The sequence below is a fragment of the Melopsittacus undulatus genome, chromosome 8 (genome assembly GCF_012275295.1).
Source record: "Melopsittacus undulatus isolate bMelUnd1 chromosome 8, bMelUnd1.mat.Z, whole genome shotgun sequence".
In the NCBI taxonomy this organism is placed as follows: Eukaryota; Metazoa; Chordata; class Aves; order Psittaciformes; family Psittaculidae; genus Melopsittacus; species Melopsittacus undulatus.
Window position 1 is genome coordinate 22,007,966 of NC_047534.1, and position 20,012 is coordinate 22,027,977.

A 20,012-nucleotide genomic window follows, 5' to 3' on the forward strand; every position below is an offset into this window, starting at 1 on the left:
ACAGTAAAAGGCAAAATTACACTTCACCAATTGTTATATATACACAGTTAAAGGAACAATACCATCTCCTGCATCTACCCTCACCAATACTTTCATAACTTTCTTTATGGAAACATTTGGGAGCTTACAGTGAAACAGCTAACTGCCACACTTTGTAATGTGCTCCTTAAAAGAAGGCTTTGACTTTCAATACAGAGAATAAATATGATTTGTATGCTTTCCAAAATATCCACAGACAGCAACTATCTGCACAGTGCAACAGCAAGTTTCCAGCTGAAAGGTATAATATTACTTGTTTGTATCTGGACACTAATATGATATCCTGTCTTAAATAATATTTCTCTACAGCACACACTACTCCAGTTGCAAGAGGAGTGAGAAATACCCTTGCAAGTTTTCCCTTGCAGTGATCCGTAAGTGCTTTTCACCCTGTAACTTGCAGGTACTGGTGAAGTTTGTTTGCTATTTCCGAAGTCTATGAACAGAAGTGAAGGAGGCAAGTCTATTCTCAGTGAGACTTAAACTTCTTGTAAAGGGTATGCAAATCAGAAAAAAAAGTGAAAGTTACTGGTTTAATTTGACCTTGTTTAGTTCCTCTTGGACATTTAAAACAGCTTTTAGTTTTGTATAATTTAAGAATAAATAAAAAAACTCTCAGTAAATAAAATGTGGGTTTGAGACCAACACTTCAGGGAAAAAAAATAAATTTTAATTTAAAAATGTATTCAGTCCTCTTAAACTGATTGCAACATAATCATGCATTGCTTTGGAAGTTTCAGATGAAACTGCAAAAGAAAGTCTTTGTTCAAGACAAACTGATATGAAGATATGTGAGACCAAGGGAGCACCAAGGTATTTTTCATAAGTTAACAATAAGGTCTTTCTGAGTAAGAAAGCATAAGCAGTGTTTTAACGCCTTTTTCCCCCGCTCTAAAAAACTTCAACATCATGTACAACTGGGTTCTCTTTTACTGCTCCCTACCAGTAACACAGCAGCAGGCGCATCCAGAAACATCAAAGAAGGGGAAGAATTTACACCTGTTGTAACTGCAGATGTTAATTTCTCATCTAACCTGTATTTTTCCCTTCTACAAATTAAAGCTCTTCCTACTATGTAGGTGATTTCTTGAACCAGACATGATCCAGTCACAGAAACATCATCACAGCAGAACTGCTGGGTTCATATTTTACTTGTGTAAAGGAGCAGACAAAAGGTATGGCAAAGGTAGTAAGTTGTGTGCCCAGACACCCCTACACTACTCTAAGAAATCAGAACACTGATAAAAACGCCACATACCAGAGAAAGACTCGATAGGACAATATAACAAACACGCTGCTCCTCTTTTCCCCCCAAAATCAGCAGTTGTAGGGTTTGGAGAAAAAAACAAAGTGAAAAGCCCTTCTAAATAAAGGTCACCTTGAAGAGCAAAGAGCACTTGCTTTTCCTCATCAAAAAAGTCTGTAGAAGACAAAGCTCTCAAAAGACACTTGGGGAGACTAAGGGATACAGAAAAGCAACAAAAGTATTAAAGGACAACAGAAAGCTCAGAGAACTATAATATTGAAAATGGGCTTACTGATGAGTTCTTAGTACTGAGTACTGAGAAGTCTCTCAATCACGGGTATCAACATCAAACCCGACCCACAGCATGTCTCCCCATTCTTCACAATTCACTGTTAGGCAGGCTGCAATGGAGAAAACATGCTAGGACGAAGAGAAAAAAAGATTTCTTCCCAGCTGATAATCTGCTGTGAGCGTAGGTCATCACTACTCTAAACACCACTGATTTATATTAAGATTTTTTGACAGACTAACAGTGTGCATCTTCATCTGTGCTCCCACACATATGTTTCTGGCCATGGTGAATAAAAAGCCACATTCTCTCTTCTCACCTTTGAGTAGCACTTCACAGAATGCAGCTGCATGTTACACTGAACAGATCAAGTACAAACTGCCAACAAAAGGATTGTTCAACTCTTCCCTCTTCCTACCTTATGCCTCCTCCTTAAATCAGAACCAGCAATCACACAGCTGCACAAGGACAGAGATCAGCTTGCTGATATGACAGAAACTCATCCCACCAAAGGAAAACCCACCCAAACCTTTTCTGTCAGATGAGTGAATAGATCTGATTCACTGCACAGCTGCACAATCGCTGCTGCATAATATTAACCATACCTTGAAGCTACCCAGAGATGCAGTAGCAACACTTATCTTACTGTGGCTGTCCACAGCAAGCCCAAAATATGCAATGTTTCCTGCTTTGCACAGAATGCTTCACAGACAGGGACGTTTGCAGAAGGCAGTCAGCCTGCCAAGAAAGATGGCATGTTTGTTTATTTGTAAATTAGATCAGCTATTTCTGTGCAACATGCACCTCAGACCTTGTTTTTGAGAACATCTTGCTCATTACTTCTGTGTACAAAGGGGCTAAAGTTATTCACAGACTTTTAGTACAAATATCACAGAACAACTACGACAGGGAACACTTCGAGAATGAAAGTTCTGGTTGGGTGTACAGGTAGCCTACTCCAATGTGCTTATGGTGTTAGCGAGAGTAATCCCAAAGTTGGAGAATATACTTGACTCTTTCGACAAAATAATACCCTATACATCCAAAATCATTCTAAACAATTAGAACTTCTGCTCATGTAATTCTGCTTCTAATAGAATCCTTCTGTTAATATAATTTCATTGATTTTGAGATACTTAAATACTGAGATGGAAAAGAAGTAGAAGACATGTAGCCTTTTCAGTTAAGTCAGGATATTTTTGCTTCAAATTCTCCACAACATTCAATGTAACAACAACAAATCCTATTTCAAGAGAAATTTTTCACCTGTCTGCCAGGAAGGAGCCCTGAATTGCGGTAAAAGTGTAGATCCTGAAGAGACTGCCTGAGCAGTACGAGACTCAATAGCAGAGAGAAAATTCATAACTGAAGAAGTTTCCTTAGTGTTACTTCCAGCAGTGTGCATACTGGTGGTATCAAATATTCCTGAAAGACCTAGATAAGGGTGGAGGGAAATGAAACAGAACAGACAATTTAGGTGAACTTACAAGAAGCTCAATCAAGTAACAAGCATATACATTCATAATTCAGTAAAAGTAATCTATGAAACATTAGCAGTATTGACTGTTCTGTAGTGTTGCAACTGTAAACTAGAACTTAAATATGTATTTTAAAATCTATTATTAAATGCATGTCAAATATCATGCTTAAAACCAATATTTAGGTACACTGATAAAAGCCTCTATTCATCTGATGATTCACTGTTCTATTTTTTTCATACAAACTATTTAAACATTCAGAATCCCTTCTGAAATAGCTTCAGCTTCTCTGTTCACCTTTCCCCCAAGTTCTTGCTCTTTGGAGTCTTGCAGTTTGGAGTCCTCTGCAGTCTGGAGTTTTTTTCTGTGACGAGCACAAGAAAAGGGGTTTTGGTTGCATTCCCCATTCCAGTGAACACCTTTGTGCGTTCACTGTTGCTGACACCTTTCAGTGGCAGGAGGTTCAGTGGGAAGCACTGGAGAGATCCATTTCTTAGTAACAGGCATTATGAAAGACTGTAGGGTCTGCACCCTGGAACATTCCCTGCAGTTCTGACCCTTCATCATCCTGATCAAGGACTCGGACAAGAGACTGCAGATTCCAGCTAGCACAAGCCCAAATACCTTTCCTTAGAAACTGGGCTGAAAGCGATCATGAAGGGGTCATGCCCTGTCTTCTGGTGACATGGAGAAAGGCTATAATCAGGATCACCAACAGATCTTGATGCAGATGCAACACAGCCCAATCTTCTACTATAATTAAATTTTAACTTTCCTCCAGCACTACAGCTTAGTTTGCACAGGTAAACACTAGCAACAGTGTGCTCCAACTTGCATTAGCTTTGCTGTTTGCTTTACTCTAAAAGAATAAGCATGATTTCTGCAGCTGGCTTCAAGGTGTACTTAACATTTGGCCCTTATGCACAAGCCAAATCCTGAAAAGCTGTATTTCAAAGAATAAATGTAGTTTCTTTAAGAACCAACATTAAGTTAATAAACATAGCTCCCTCCCCTTATATTTCCTTTCTACTTATGACATTTTCATAAAAGCTAACAACTGACCGTTAACTTCCTACTAAAAACTCAGCTCTTCTAATACCACCTGCACAACAAACTTCCTCTGATTATAAAATTCAGCAACTTGAACCTAAATTATGTAACAGGTTTGTTGGGTTTTTTTCCCTTTAGCTATTTAAGCTGTAAACTCATTATACAGACAGTTACCAGTAGGATGATGTGTAGTAGAGTATCCAGGAAGCTGATGAGAAGCTGTGTATGTCTGTCTGTGAAGTTCTGCTTCTGAATGTGATGAATGTCCTCCTCCATAGCTTAAGCTAAGAAAGAAATGAAACGTTATTATCAAAAAAAAAAAACCCAAACAAACCAATCAACCAACAAAAAACCTAACAAAAAACCCCCAAAAAACCAACCCAACAAAACAACAACAACAAAAAAACAACTACAGAAACAAAGTACAAGTATAAAATCCCAACCACAACTCAAGAAGTTGAGGAAACAAAAGAGAACATGAGCCCAAGAACTAACAGATGTAGTTGTGCTAGGAAATAACTAAAAATGTTAAGCAGACAAAAATTACTTCAAAACTTAACAAGCCAAAGCAGGGATAGAGAGAAGCCTTACAAAAATCAAAGTTGTGAAGTCTACAATGGACTAGGTCAGAAAGACACAGGTCTTCCTAGTTCAACTGTAAGAAACACTGAACACTTTTGGTAATGATTTACTGATGTAAATCTGCAAAGCAGATGACTACAAACACATGCCTACTTTTAACATTTCAGTTTCTGAGTCTATTAGAACTTACAGGACCAGATTTAACATAAAGGCTGAAATGACAAGGAAGTTGTTGGAGCAACAGGTTTTTTTAAAGATTTTGTTAATTTTGGTGCAATTCTAACAAAATTGACAGCAGCAGTACTACCAAGTTACCAATCCCAGTCCTCAGACCTCCTACCATTAAATGTAAGTTAATGATCCACAGATTTTATTTAATGTTTTGAAATGAGTCATCTACATTAACATGATGTTATAATCAGACTTAGTGGAAGCAAACTGAAAATACACAGTGTCTGGCCTGTGCAAAAGCAAAAATGCAGAAAATAAAGAAATGTGATCTAAATATCAAGCTACATCAGGAACATACCAAAAGTGCTAATGGTTTTCAACTTTAAAAGGCAGAAAAAGGAGGGAGAAGCAAAACAAAATCCCGAAATTTTCAAGCTTCCACAGATTCAGCTCTGTATAGCACCTGTCAAATGGAAAAAATGAAGCCAGCCCAACCAAGTAACAGTTCACATTCTCTTCTTGCCTTTTGGACGTTAAGCTAATAGGTAGCTGCTACCTACTCCACTGCACATGTGAGATATGCTTTAAGTTCAAAATTAAATTGTAAACAGATGCCAAAAAAATCCTAACAGCAAAACCCACAGTCCTCCCTGCCACAAGGGAGGCTTCCCCTATCCTCTTTCATCCCCTGGGATGAGGGGGCAGTCACTCTGCTTAAGGGAAAAATGGAACACTTTATGCCAGGAATCATGACATCATGGGAAACTTTTATAGAAGTCACCAAATAATTTAAAAAATTGGGAACACTGCTGCTTTTGCTTTGTTTCCATTAACATGGCAAGAGGAGACAGTGATGTGATGAGCCTGTGAGAGCAGTGTGACCTCCACACGTTAGGAACTAACAAAAGCCTATCTGTAAGGGATATAACTTTTTAGGCTTTAGGCTTCTAGATTAACTTCTGTGCCCAAGATGCACTAACAGGGGATGTATTTTCCATTTCAGCTGCTCAGAGCATAGCAATGTCATATTGTCAGCATGCCAGCCTAAGGCACAAGCCTAAATAATGAACGAAAAGACTTTTTTTTTTTTTTACAAAAAGCTTCTGCTTCTATCACTTTCACACCTTTCACAGTAATAACTACCATTTAGAGAATCCCCAAACCTCAGCTGAGAGTCAGCGCATCTTTGCCTTTATGTTGTAGAGGACAGACCTTTGTGCAGTTCAACACTATATCTCAGCAACAGATTTCTATTGTATGTTGACTGAAATCTAATGGCTTGCATCATTACTACGGACAATTTCCAGACAAAAAATTCATAATAGTGTTCTGTATTTAAAACATTATGGATGTAATAAGGCCAAATTACATTGTTTTTTGCAAGGCAAATTTAAAGTTAAGCTGGTTTTGGTTTTTTTTGAACATACCTGCATAAATAGAAAAAACATAAAACTTAAGACACATGATGTTTTCTTCAGTTTTTTTAAAAACAAAAATCTACTACATGAGAAAGTATGTTTCTAAGCTCAGCCATGGTAGTAGCACATGCATTGCTAGCAAGATTCACTGACACAAATGTTGATCTTATGAAAACGTTCTGTTCCCAAAAGAATCACAGAATGGCTTGGGTTGGACAGGACCTGAAAGCTCATCCAGTTCCAACCCCCTGCCATGAGCAGGGACACTTTCCACCAGACCAGGATGCTCAAAGCCCTGTCCAACCTGGCAGTAGGTTTTACTTTAACATTTTCTTTACGCATTTACCTATACAAAAGTAGGTGATGCTGACTTTTTTTTCATACACATTTAAAAGGCAAACTATAAAATCACACATGGATTGCTCATATGGCAGAGCACCCTCCTTTTCCCATTTAGGCTATTTTCAGGCTGAGAGGCATGTTTGGTGTTGTAGTGGTGTTCCAGGAAAGTGGGCATACACTTTGCAGCAAAAATCCTTTGAGATAAGGTGAGACCAACAGAACCTAGTACGGATTAAATCTAGTAATACTGCATCATTCCTGCTTTCACACTGTCACAGTAAAAGGTCATGACCAGAAGTGGATGAACTTCATATTAACCAGTGAAAAAAACTGGAAATCTAAAAATTGGTTTGCTGGTTGGATTATTTTTTTTTATTATTTTTAACTTGAAATTTCTACTTATTCTGATGACAATGTGAAGACTGAGAGTCACTTCTTTGTAAAGGAACAGCACGGTATATGCAAAGACTACATAACAGCCTAACATAGAAATGTGTAGATGTGAGACACTACACTCTGAATTATAAAAGCAACTCGTAAAAGAAACTTAAGGCGTGTAACATGGATGGTGCTGGAATTAACACTGGGATACAAAATAACCCATAGGCCTAGTATCTAAAAAACCTTGTTAATTACTAGAGTCTCAAAATTCTAATGATTGTGAGCATCAAAAGAACACTAAAAGTATATGATGCTTTTTTTTTTTTTAATAAAAACTCCCAGGTCATAGTTTGGGCAACCGCAACCTCAAAAATGAACTGTCTTTCAATAAAAACACTGTTTTTATAAGAACAGTTAATTATTTATGGTATAATTACTAGTTGCTGGAATGTAGATTCTTATCGCAAAAAAACCCTGCATATATACATTCAGTTTACATAAGCTTATCCTAAACACAAGCACAGCAACTGGAAGAAGACTATTGCCTTAGGGTTTCTTCTTATAAAATGTAGCTTTTAAGCAGCAGAACTTATACAGCATGTAATTTGCACACCAAAAATACATTAAGCGTGGCAAACAGCATTATGGTTATCTGGCGTTTGCACTCCAGTTTTGAAGACTGTTAAAATTCCACATGAGCTCTCACTTGTACTGAAATGTCAGATTAGTTACTGAAGAAATAGTCACATTACTTGAAACTTTATTATTTGTTATTGTTAATTGCTATACAATGTTCCAAGAGCTTCCCCCTTATCACTGATACACCATGGTGATTATTACTGGCATAGTGAACTGCACAATGAAGTGGTTACTGCTGGAAAGTAGTATAAATTTGACATACAAATTCAGAAAACAGTTCCCCCCCCCCGAGTTATTTTTCATTGAAAAGGCCCATTCAATTTTAACATAATATTTAAGTGTTCTTTTATATATGTCCTATAAGGAGCCATCATTATTTGTCATTGCCATAATAATGCAAACAAAAAATCCTTATGACAATCAAAGTGCCACCATTCAAATATTAATGTTTTTTTCAGCTACATCAGTTGGGCTAACAGAAGATTATTACCTTGCCAGTAAAATTTACAGAAGAAAAATGCATAGTCATTGCACTTAATTGTTACTAAAATACCTCAACTTTGATTTACAACTCTTTTTTCGTTAGTCCAGGTTAAGTCTTTCCTAAATCAACTCTTTGTGTACCTGTTTGTATTGCTATTCTTATGACAATTTATTTCCACAGCATTCTTTAATCTTACAGTTTCGTACGAATTTAGGTCTTCAACTGCAAAAGGTTAGTGGGTTACATTCAACACTGCACTTGCCATCCTCCTCACCTGTCAAGACAATTACTTGGTTTGTGCTTTACACAAAGTAATAAATGCATTTAACTTCAATCTCAAATGGAAGGATCGCTTTCACAAGGAGACAAAATATAGCTGCAACAAGCACTGGACACACAATTAAGTCATTTTTAATTCTTTCACTCTAACAGCCTCGCTCCCCTAGGCATTCACAGAATGAAACACCGAAACACTTCAAACAAGCATTTTAGTTAATACTTGATATAAAAAGGTATCATTATATGGAAAGCAGACATTTTCAACTTCCTACTTTATTTTCTAGATCAATTTCATTAGAGCTTTGCAATTTTTAAGTTTGTTTGTTTTTAAGTTTAATAACAGCAGCTGTTCAAGCTCTACTGGATCTGGTAATACATGAAAAACAGATCAGGACTCTTAAGGAGCAAAGGCTACTTCTGGGTGCAATACCTGGGTCTTTTGTTCTTAGGCACTTGTAAATTCTACCTCTGCTATAATGCATCTGAGATCCAGAACAACCAAACACACCAAAACAGGAGGTGACAATCCAGCACACACCATATGAGTGAGACCAGGGAAATAAACCTCATCTTGGGGCTGCCTGTTCAGGCTTTCTGAAAACAAGGAGCTTCCCAACTCCAGTGGGATTATGACCAGGCATATGGTCCACTTCTCACCAAATTGCCAAAAAGGAGATCAAAAAAACTAGCAATAGTTTGTGCTGACCAGGAAATACCTTAAAACTCACACTTAGCATTTTATCTGACTTGAGAGATAATGCAAAATAGGGGAAATATGACTCAAATTTTCCCCTCTACCCTAAAGCACAGACACTTGGCAACAGTCTTGCTTCAACCAGCTCCTCAGCTATGCAACAGCGAGTCCCACTCAGAGGACCAAAGCAAAATCAGTTAAGGTCTAAACACTGCAAAAATGACAAATGCCTTTCCAAACATTAAAAATACCCCCCATTCTAAATATGAGATACTGAAACTGACATGCAGCTTACATCTCTTTTTGTCCACTGTATTTCATTTGAAACACTCAAAATGCAGTTCCAGCTTGCATTACCTGCAAGTAAGTTCACATTTAGAATTGGTTTAATATTAGATACAATAGTTAATGTTTTGCTTAAAGATCTATCTTTGCTAATTTGCCCCTGGCAAAAAATTGAAGAGCATTATTTGGAAACATTACTTGAATTTAATATGGATGAAACGAAGAGCAAATGGCCTTTTAGCCTGCATGCACTTCAGCTGCCCATTCTAACAGTAAGTTCACTGCCATGTGCATAGTTCAGTATCTAGGGTTTGTATGCAGCTCAAAACAAATAATCTAAAAATGGGTTTGTTCTTGTATTTTAAAAAAACAATGACTAAGAAAACAGAATCATAACAGAAGGAGTTGCCTAGAAAGAGAGTTCAATATTCTTAATAACAGCAAATCACTCCTGAACAACAGACAAGCCAATGTACTTGTGAAGTTTAAAAGCGAGCCCATAGAAACAACATGTTTTAAAAATTAATTCCAAAATAAACCAAAAGAAAATAAACTCCTGCTCAGCCCAGATACTCACCTCAGTGCAAAATTTTTTTTTTTTTTTTAGGAAATGTATACAGTATGTTATTCTTCACCTCTATTTCCCAGCTGAAAGAAACACAGCAAGAACAAAGTTGGTTCAAAGCTTGCAAACACTGGCAGGTTCAGGAAAAGTAAGAAACCAACCCACTCCTTGCATCTAATTCCCTGATCCTCTGATCAGATGATACAAGACAATTCTTAACATTTGAAGATTGAACCAATACTTGCATAAAAAGAAAGAATAGTTAACAGTGTGGAAGAGTTATGGCATCCATCAGACAAAAGAAAAAAGAATCTGCTGCTTTTGAATTATTATTAACTACCTAATACTACTCTTCTTTGAGACAGATGACTTTAAGATGGAAAATACAAAATGAGACACCAGTGCTGCGGTATTTCAGTAAAACACAGATTAGCATTTTATCGACAATGTCAACTGTCTGTTGGTTATGTCTAAGAATGTAATTTAATGTGAAGACTATGTAATTAACAGACTACACATTGAATGTAGAATATATCAAATAGTAACATACCAGAGGCAATGACCCTTCACTCCTTCATTAAAGATGAACTTATAATGTTCATTTCCAACTTCAATCCATATTCACAACAACTAAGTGCACGACTGGGCCAAAGGCTGTCTCAAGGTATTTGCAAGAGGAAATACTTATTACTTCCTGGCTTTCTAGGAGCTGAGATAAGTAGCTTCTAAGAAATAGATTTTTAAGTAGAAAATAGCAAGCAAGGAACTGCCTGATTGAGCAAGAGTTCACGCTGTTCCTGTGATTCTTTACCCAAGTACATGCTATATCTTACGGAAGAAAAAGATCTTACAGCAAAAAAGGTCCATCTCCTTTCTAATCCCATGTTTAATGTGTCTGAACCCTTTATGCTCGATCCTTTTAAAACTAAAAACATCCAAACTGCTTCAGGAAAGCCAAAATAGTCTTACTAGTATTTCAATGCCTGAGTGCAAGTGCTGGCTTGTCTGATTAAGTAACCTGTGGAGCTCTTAATACAAAGACAATATAATTCAATTCTCATCAAATAAGTTAAACTATGTCTTGAATGTATGTGTGTGAAAACTAATATTCAGATAAAAATGAGCTATTTCTAAATGTCAACCCAGGACAAGTCACTATGGAGGGACTGGACAAACTACTTTATATGCCCATTTTTGAAGGTATAGGATCTAAATTATCTTTGTGATGAGGTTATCTACGGTTGAAATGTAGCACATTTAACAAAGTAATCCTTTTTTTTTTTTTAATCAGAATTGGCAGACATTGCTACTGCTTCTCTGGCTCTGGACAAAAATTTGTAGTACCTAACCAAAGCAACTTTCTAAAATCCTATGGCATACAAAAATTAAACTAAACCATTCTATAATAATGCCCATTTTGAGCTCCTGATGTACTTTTTAAGATTTCAAGTTCCAGAGAAGAACCTTCAGTTTTCTTGATCTGAATACTGAAGCATAATTTTGATGCCCTTATTAACTCAGTATCAACACTCCCCACATCTAAACAGACATTGCTATGCCCACACTCACCACCCAATTTATAATATAATGTGGTGTCAGATATAATTTTAAGCCATGTGTTTGCCAAGCAACGTTTTGGGGCTTTACATCTTCTCTGACAGCTTCTACTCTACTGCACCCTGCAGAAAACAGCAGTACCTATTATGGTTTGTGTAGCTTACACCATGTAAAGAACTGCAATATTCATTTCTCACCTTCTGAGGTGCTGGTTTGTTTTGTCACTACATTTATTTATCTTCTCTGCCCTTTCTCTATGAAAGAACTTTCTCTTTACCCAGCAAGGAGATAACAGATGTTTGCTGGGTTTTGGTTTTTTTTCTAAATTAGCAATAGGTCTCTCCTATAGAGCTTTGCTCACAATTTCAAAAGTTTTTTGCAAAACAATAATGAAAACAGCACTTTTTCTTCAACATCTTATGCTATTCTGTTTTCAAAAGTGTACTTGGAGGTATTTGAAACTCTTCCCAAGATCATCACAGTATTAATGTTTGAGCACACAGCATAATCTTCTATTACTGTGGCAGAGACAAACACAAAGAGTCCATTACTTTAAATAATAAAAATTTATTTCAAAATGTAAAAATCAGCAGAGTGTTATCTCAAGAATTGACTTACCCACATCAGTGCTGTTAAAAATACAATTCATTTCAGCTATTGACATGCTTCTCAATCCTTATCCTCCCACAGTTATTAATGTAGTATTTTGTGGAAAGCTTGAGTATTACCTTTGGGGTACTGCAGAACGCCTGATATCCTATTTCTTATTAAGCCCTTTATTTTCCAATTACATGGAAAAGATGATGCTGAAGTTGAGATATTCATCAGAAGATGTAAGAGATGCAATACATATGACACATCAACTGACAGAGCCACCTCAGGTAACACCTCTTTTCAACACCAAATCTTCAAGCACTTTACAGTTCCACAACCCATGAAATATCTTCTCCTTTAACCTACAGCAGCTAGGGCCCAAACACTAACCTGCTCAGATTTACAGACATCACAACCGAGTTTCAAACACTCGGTACCAAGAGTCAGTTTCTCAATGTTCTGTGAAGTTAAAATTTCTAATTGCTCAGTACACAACATACTAAATCCGTGTAAAGATCAGTGGCTTTCACAGCTCACAGAACTTGCACATAGTTGAGGCACTTACTCACTGCCTGCATATGAAACCACAATATCCTTGGTCATGACCATATCCTTGGTCATCTGTACAGCTTACAGCTGAAGGCCATCAAATAGGCTCTAAGCCTTCCAGCATACCTACATGGCCACAGCAGTACTCTCCCTACACAACACTACAAGGGCAAAGCAGCTCACAGAAACTCCTTTGGCTTCAATAAAGTGGCATCTCAATGACTAACACCTCTTCTATCCCAATTTAGGAGGTGTGCCCAGGAAAGATCTAACACTAACAACACAGAGTTCATTGTAAAATGCAGCACCAAGAGTCCTTACGTTAAAGGAAAAGTCACAGGGTGTTTTTACGAGGAAAATCAGCACAGTCCTTGTTTTTAGCTCTTACACCTCTTCACCAGTGCTTTATTCACCCTAAACCAGGTTCAAACTTACATTTCTAACCTTGCAAAGAGGACTCTGGCTATCACATTGTCACCAGCTACTATTTAGCTGAAAATATACCATACAAATTCAATTGATTGTGAATACTTCAATGAGAAAACATGCACTGTTAAAAACTGTAGAAAAAGTAAATGGTCTTTATTTTGAGATGGGAGAAACATATATATACATTTATGCAGATAAAAAAAAAAACATTCTTTAAATATGTCCCACTACTGATTTAAGATTTCCTGACATTCAGGCAGATGACTGGACAAAAACAAGTACTAGAAATCAGAACAGTATACACACAAAAAAAAAAATCCTTTAACTGCTGGAAAACCTATATTGTCTTTTAAACAAATAATGACAAAAAGAAGGTTTTTCTGGAGGGAGAAAAGAAGAAAATCCCAGCTCTCTTCAGTGGCACTGAGCAACAGTAACTTCCAAGTCACCAGTTCCAACAACTTGAAGACAGTTAACAAATGGTTGCTGTTGAGAGTTGTAAGGAGTTTGTTTTCTAGTATTACTCTTTGTGTTCACAATTAAGAAAAAACTAGTAGAAAATCTATTCTTGGTAGGCTCAGTAGAGACTAATGAAACTAGAGGAACATAGAAATTAAAGGATTATTCACTGTCTAGCACTGGAATTTTTGACACGGAGAAGAGAGAAAGTAAACAGGATGTGGTGTGAAACACTAAATTGCTGCATTTCTGAAAGGGATTTCCTGGTCAAAAAAAAAAAAAGGGGCAAGAGGGAATGTGCTGCACACGCTGGTACAGTCAGTATTGCCACAAAAACACCAGCTCCACTGCACACACCACGCAGGCACAGTGGCCATCTGTTTGCCACGTTCTGGATGTCCAAAAGCTTTTAGAACAAGTTGCCAGACATCTGAAAACACCAGACAAAGGGCTGGCACCCTCAAACTCTTTTCACACAACACTGTCAGGTGAAAAATAGGGCTATCTCCAAAGAAATCTAGATGTATGACAGCCCCAAGTATAATTAATATACGGTTATCAAGGAATAAATGTTCCTCTTATGTAAATACTATTACTCTTAAGATAAGGGTGCCTAAGGGTGCCTTCTCCCTGCTGAGTGTAATTGTTTATACTTACTCAAGTCCTAAGCAAGCAACAGAGGTAGGCATGTAACAGGAAGATGAACAAGAAAAGCAATATGGACAAATAAAAGCTTGTTTAAACATATGTAGATTCTTGCTAAATTGCTTTAGAATAAGAAACTTAAAGCATGAAAGGACCTCGGAATAAAAGCTCCTTGCCTCTATTTATTGTAACCCATGGTCAGAGAGGTTCTGAGGATGCTCTTAAGTGTCAATTCATCCCCAATAGTCCATTCAGAGTAATAAAACAAGGAAGTAACGTAAGAAGGGGCAGAGAACAGCTGAAGTAAAACCAAATCCTATGAAATCTGCCCAGTGAAAGAAGTAAACCTAGTACTCAAAAACCAATAGCTCCTTCCTCTCTTGAGCATGTTACTTCTCTTTGCTTAAAAATTCTAAGAATTTTCCTTTCTCTGTTGCTTGCATGGTACAGCAAGAAATGCCATGAAGGCTGAGCTCTGCATGCTGCTCAAAGTTATTTTTGTCAAACTTAAGACTGCTAAGGAATGTCCGAAATAAGACTATTAATGTGTTGCCTTTTAACTGGGTTTTGTTTGGGCTTTTGGTTTTTAATGTGTGAACAGGCACTCACCATACAGAACAACTTCTTGACATGCAAATTTGTGAATGCTTAGACAGAACAAGAAAAAAATCCAAGGAAAATTAATACATCCACTCTGTAAGACCTCTAGTATTGTTTAGAATGAATATAACCCAATCATAGGTGCCTTTTTCCTGACAGAACAAAGATGTTTTTAAAAACAACCTCCTTTGTATGACACCATCATGCCAGAATCTACAGCGACTCCAAGAAAAAATAAAAGGTGGACAAAAGTACAGAAGAAATAAAGGGAAAAGGTTGTTCTCTGGCAGTATAAATGCCTACAATTAAAGTTAATGGGATGAAATGTAAAATACACGTATGGGACTGAAAGACTTTCTGCACAGGTGGAAGAAAACAAAACCTCCTTAAGGACAACACATTCAGAAATGTGTTGAAGTTGTGGGCTCCATGGAAAAGGGCTCACATGTGAAGTATCATTCTACGGGATTTCAAGAGAGGTTGAGCATTCAAATAACACAGTCACTAAGTGCTCCTGGTAACAAAGCATAGGTAGTACAATTTGGCTGGGATGATCATTGAAGACAGCAACACAGCAAGTCTGAGCCCATCTAAAGCTGCCCTGGATGGCACATCAGAGTCCCTGCTGAGGCCACAACCTATTCCTTACAGTTCTGCTTCCTGTTCATCCCCTGGTGCCACCTCCGGATTCCTGCCTGGCAGCACAGGTACAGCACAGTGCAACTCTTTAGCTCAAGACAGAGCTAATCACCTGCTTGGTCATGATAGTTTTCTCATGGATTAACAAACCAGACCAGCTCCTTGGGTGGTTGCACAAACACCAGGGAGAAGGAAGGGAGCCCCTTTCAGCAGCAGTGAGCATGAGCAGCCCTTCTACTCTGCTCTTGTGCGACCTCACTTGGAGTATTGTGTGCAGTTCTGGTGTCCTCAACATAAAAAGGACATGGAACTGTTACAACTTGTCCAGAGGAGGCCACGAGGATAATCAGGGGACTGGAGCACCTCCTGTATGAAGACAGGCTGAGAAAGTTGGGGCTGTTCAGCCTGGAGACGAGAAGGCTGCGTGGAGACTTCATAGCAGCCTTCCAGTATCTGAAGGGGGGCTATAGGGATGCTGGTAAGGGACTATTCATTAGGGACTGTAGTGATAGGACAAGGGGTAACGGGTTAAAACTTAAACAGCAGAGGTTTAGATTGGATATAAGGAAGAAATCCTTTACTGTGAGGGTGGTGAGGTACTGGAATGGGTTGCCCAGGGAGGCTGTGAATGCTTCATCCCTGGCAGTGTTCAAGGCCAGGTTGGATGAAGCCTTGGGTGATACGGTTTAGTGTGAGGTGTCCCTGCCCATAGCAGGGGGGTTGGAACTAGATGACCTTAAGGTCCTTTCCAACCCTAACTATTCTATGATTCTATGTAACTGCACCCCCAGACTAAGTTTCAACTCATTCCTTCTGCATGCTGTTCCATCACCATTTCTCACTGCAGCAAATGTTTCATGTACAGTTGTTAAATCTTCAGCTGGTAAGCAACATGTAATTCCAAACAACCCTAGCTGGCTTATTTTGAAACTTCAGCAAAGATTTTACAAGAGGACCATACATCTGTACCTGTGAAACCTATCAGGCATATAGCATGAATGTGTTCAGTGCATTTGCTCAGTCAGTCTTTGACCTTCCCACAGCTGTTATTTCAGTGTGCACTGATCGCAGGTTACAAGAAGAAAACCTGAAGACTGACAAAAGCTAGGAAGTCCCCATAAGGTACCTGTGCTACACCACAGACTACCTGTGGTTAATTTTGAATGTGTAAATGTTTTAAATATAAACTATGACAAAAAGTTGTTTAAGATTTTGAAGTGATCTATCCTTTTATATGTTTATAAAGCTTATTTAATCCTTCTGTGCCTTTTCTTTTAATAGCAAATGTTCTAAATATATGCACAGTTTATAAGCTTTAACTTTCAACATCTGAAATACTATGCCATAGGGAATTTTTTGCAGGAAACATGTTTAACAATAAACATCGGTTTTAAGTCTCAGAACAATTTCATTTGATGAAAGACAATGTTCTACACTTCTCTAAAACACTATTTGCATTTTTAGAGTTTCTATAGCTATGCAAAAATACATTACAATTTAAAATTGAGCCTTAACTAAGACACAATTATTATACCATTGTTAAAATAAGCCTTAGCTTGATACCTATGCAAATACAAGTTAAAAGAAAAAAAATCAAAACCACTTATCATAAAAGTTTAAGTCATAAAAGTTTATCATAAAAGTTTAAGTATCCCACTTAGTTACAATAATAGTTCATATGCAGATTTACCTAACTCATTATCTTAGATTACCTGCTATAAATAAAGGCCAGACTAATCAAATATCAGTATTATCTATTGTAAAGAACCATCCTGAATTAAATTACATAAACCCACATATGTTTGGGTAGGCCAGAGGCAGAAGAAGACTACCACACATAAAGAAACACTGGAGACCATGACAGTCACCATAAAATTTAAAGTAATCACAAAATAATTGTGACTGATGCCCATTCAATCACATACAGCAGAAGATTTGATTCTTGGAGTTGTGGTAAAAACCAAGTAAGAACAAGGAGATCCCTCCACTAGTGAAAAACCGTATCTAAATGAAAGAAGTAGCCCCAAGACAGAAAAACTCAACCAGAAACCTCATCAGTTATCACCTATCTCCATTTCTTTTCCCAAACAGTTATGACAGTCTCCCGAACTATTACAGTGTTCACCTGTCTCCTGAAGACCATGTATTTCTTGTGCAAGTAACAAGCAAGCATGACATATGTTATCTGCTATTCAATACAGGACTAGCTTTAGACTGTGCCACAAAAGACATCATTTCACCACAGAAGTAAGGTTTTCTAACAACTACAGTAAAAGGTCAAAAGTGGCAGTGTGCCCACACAACCACCAGAAATTCCTTCAGGATGCTGACAGCCTGTGGAAGAGATGTGGGGGAGAAGGGAAAGGTGAAGGACAGGAGCACCTTTTTCAGCCCTCTGCTCCAGGGCCACCACAGCTGCACTGTTCAAATATGCTCTTCAAGTACTAGCTAATGCACTGATTCAAGTGACTGCTATCTGCTCCCATTCCTGTCTCACTACCTTCTACTATTCCATGGGAAAAGTTATGTCACAGCAGGCCTAGTAGCAATGTCCTCATAATACTTCACCACACATTTCCTTTCAGTTGATAAGAATAGTGCCATTGCACAGACAAAACAGTGCCTGCAAGAAGTAAGAGGCAGGATAAAAACCAGATGGCTGAAGTTAAGCACAGGAAGACGGGAGCAACGCTTGTAGGGAGGGGAAATCATTTTGATGAGCTGAGACTGTGAACATGGCTCTCCCCACAGAGGGAATATAGCCTGCCACGACACAGCCTGCAACAGCATAAATATGAAATGAAGCCTGAATGAAATATTGTTATCTCTATCACCTAAAGGCTGAATTCTTTTCAATCAAGCACCAGATCAACATCACACTTTAAAAAAAAAAAACAAACATCAGGCTAATGCAGCTTCAGCTGTTTAGATGACTACCTGTCAACCATAATCAAAAACACCATTTGGAAAAATGTGAAGTGATCTGTAATACAACCAGAGAGCATTGACAGCATATTCCCTTACTGTACTTCTATAGCTCCACAATTTGCTTCCAGGCTAGTACAAGCCTTAGCAGTGATAGGCATGACTCTTTCATCCCAATTCCCCAGCAACTGTCTCCATCCATACACAGACAAATGTTATCAGTGATAGAGGAACTACAAACACCCCTGCAAGCCCAGACTGTATTTAACAATGTGCCCAACATGTTTCAAATCCTTAAATCTCCCTGAAGACAGGGTATTTTAATACTTACTACAATGTCACAAACTCTAAGAACTCAGTACAGGAAAACTTCCAGCACAAAATATTATTCATAGTATTTTCCCTGCCCTTGCTACACTTAAAAAAAAAAAAAAGAAAAAAAATTTAAACATTTCAGTCAACACATTTAAAATGCATCATCCATCACCACCTACACAGCCTCAAGATGAAACTTCTAAGAACTGAAAGCAAGGTCTTCTTGACATTGCTACCTAAAGTATAGAATAAATAGTCATATCAAGAATGGATTCATTAATAGTAATTTGATTTTCCTGATTAATAATTTGATTGTAAAGGTACCAGGCAATGATCCAACGAACTTCTGCATGGTACTTTTCTTCGGACTGTTCTCCATGCCATTTCAATTGAGGAATTCCAAAAATACACAGTTAATATTGCATTAATATAGCAGCTGTGGTTTGAAACCAGAGAATTTCTTTGAACGTACAAACTAATCATCAAATAGCTGTGTTTCTTCTAAGGTCCTAGAGGGATCCACTCTTGCTCCTGCACGGACATGCTCCTATATGACCTGAAAAACCCAAACCTTCCTCATGGAATAGATGCATGATCCTCAATAGACGATGAGAATTGGGGAAAGCAATACAGAAAGGACATGTCACTGACTACCACTGAAACCAACACAGCAACATGACCAAAAGTAGTTCAACAATTAGGAAGACTAATTACAAAGAATAGTAGGAGATCTCAGTCTGCCATGTAGGCAACTGTGCACAGAGCTTGGCTAAACACAGCTTTATTGGACAAGTGTTTGGTCAAAAAACACCTAACCATCCTTGCAATTCTCTGTGAAACCAGGAATCCAGAGCTTCACACCCCAGGAAGGATCCATTACCTTCTTACTTAACACTGACTTAATTTCTCTTAAAATGCATTGTCCACAATTCACCAAGGGTGACAATAAATTGGAGGGGATCCAGGAGAAAACTCAGAGAATAATGGAAGAAGTAAAAAAAAAAAAAAGTAAAAAAAAATATAGTGTGTCTGGTAACTACATAAAATTACTTATTTCTCTTAATAAAAAGAATATGAAGCAAGGAACTAATTGGAATTCATAACAATGTTATGGGATTTTCAGTGCCCATGAGGCCATAGCAGGCTAGAAACTAAAAGTTGCCATCTTCAGATCAGAAATAAGAAAATACGAATCAGCCACTCGTATACCAAGAATCGTGTTAAATTTTGCCTCAGTCAGAAGTTTTAACTGCGCCTTTTGAACTACAAACTAGTTTCAAACCCTAATTGAGGGGGTGGGAGGGAAGTAGTCCTATGGCCTGCATCATGAAGAGGTCAGACTAAGATGATTGCAACAG

At 37.8% G+C, this 20,012-nt stretch overlaps 1 protein-coding gene across 1 annotated transcript in view; it reads right to left on the reverse strand.

Annotated features, from left to right (window-relative positions):
* QSER1 (glutamine and serine rich 1) overlaps positions 1 to 20,012 on the reverse strand; it is a 41,711-nt gene that overhangs the window by 20,561 nt on the left and 1,138 nt on the right. Inside the window, exons 2-3 of the mRNA XM_034065332.1 lie at positions 4,277 to 4,386; positions 2,841 to 3,008 (exon numbers count right to left, since the gene is read on the reverse strand). Coding sequence (XP_033921223.1) covers positions 2,841 to 2,979 — 139 coding nt within the window. The 5' untranslated portion in view covers positions 2,980 to 3,008; positions 4,277 to 4,386. The remainder of the gene's footprint in view (positions 1 to 2,840; positions 3,009 to 4,276; positions 4,387 to 20,012) is intronic.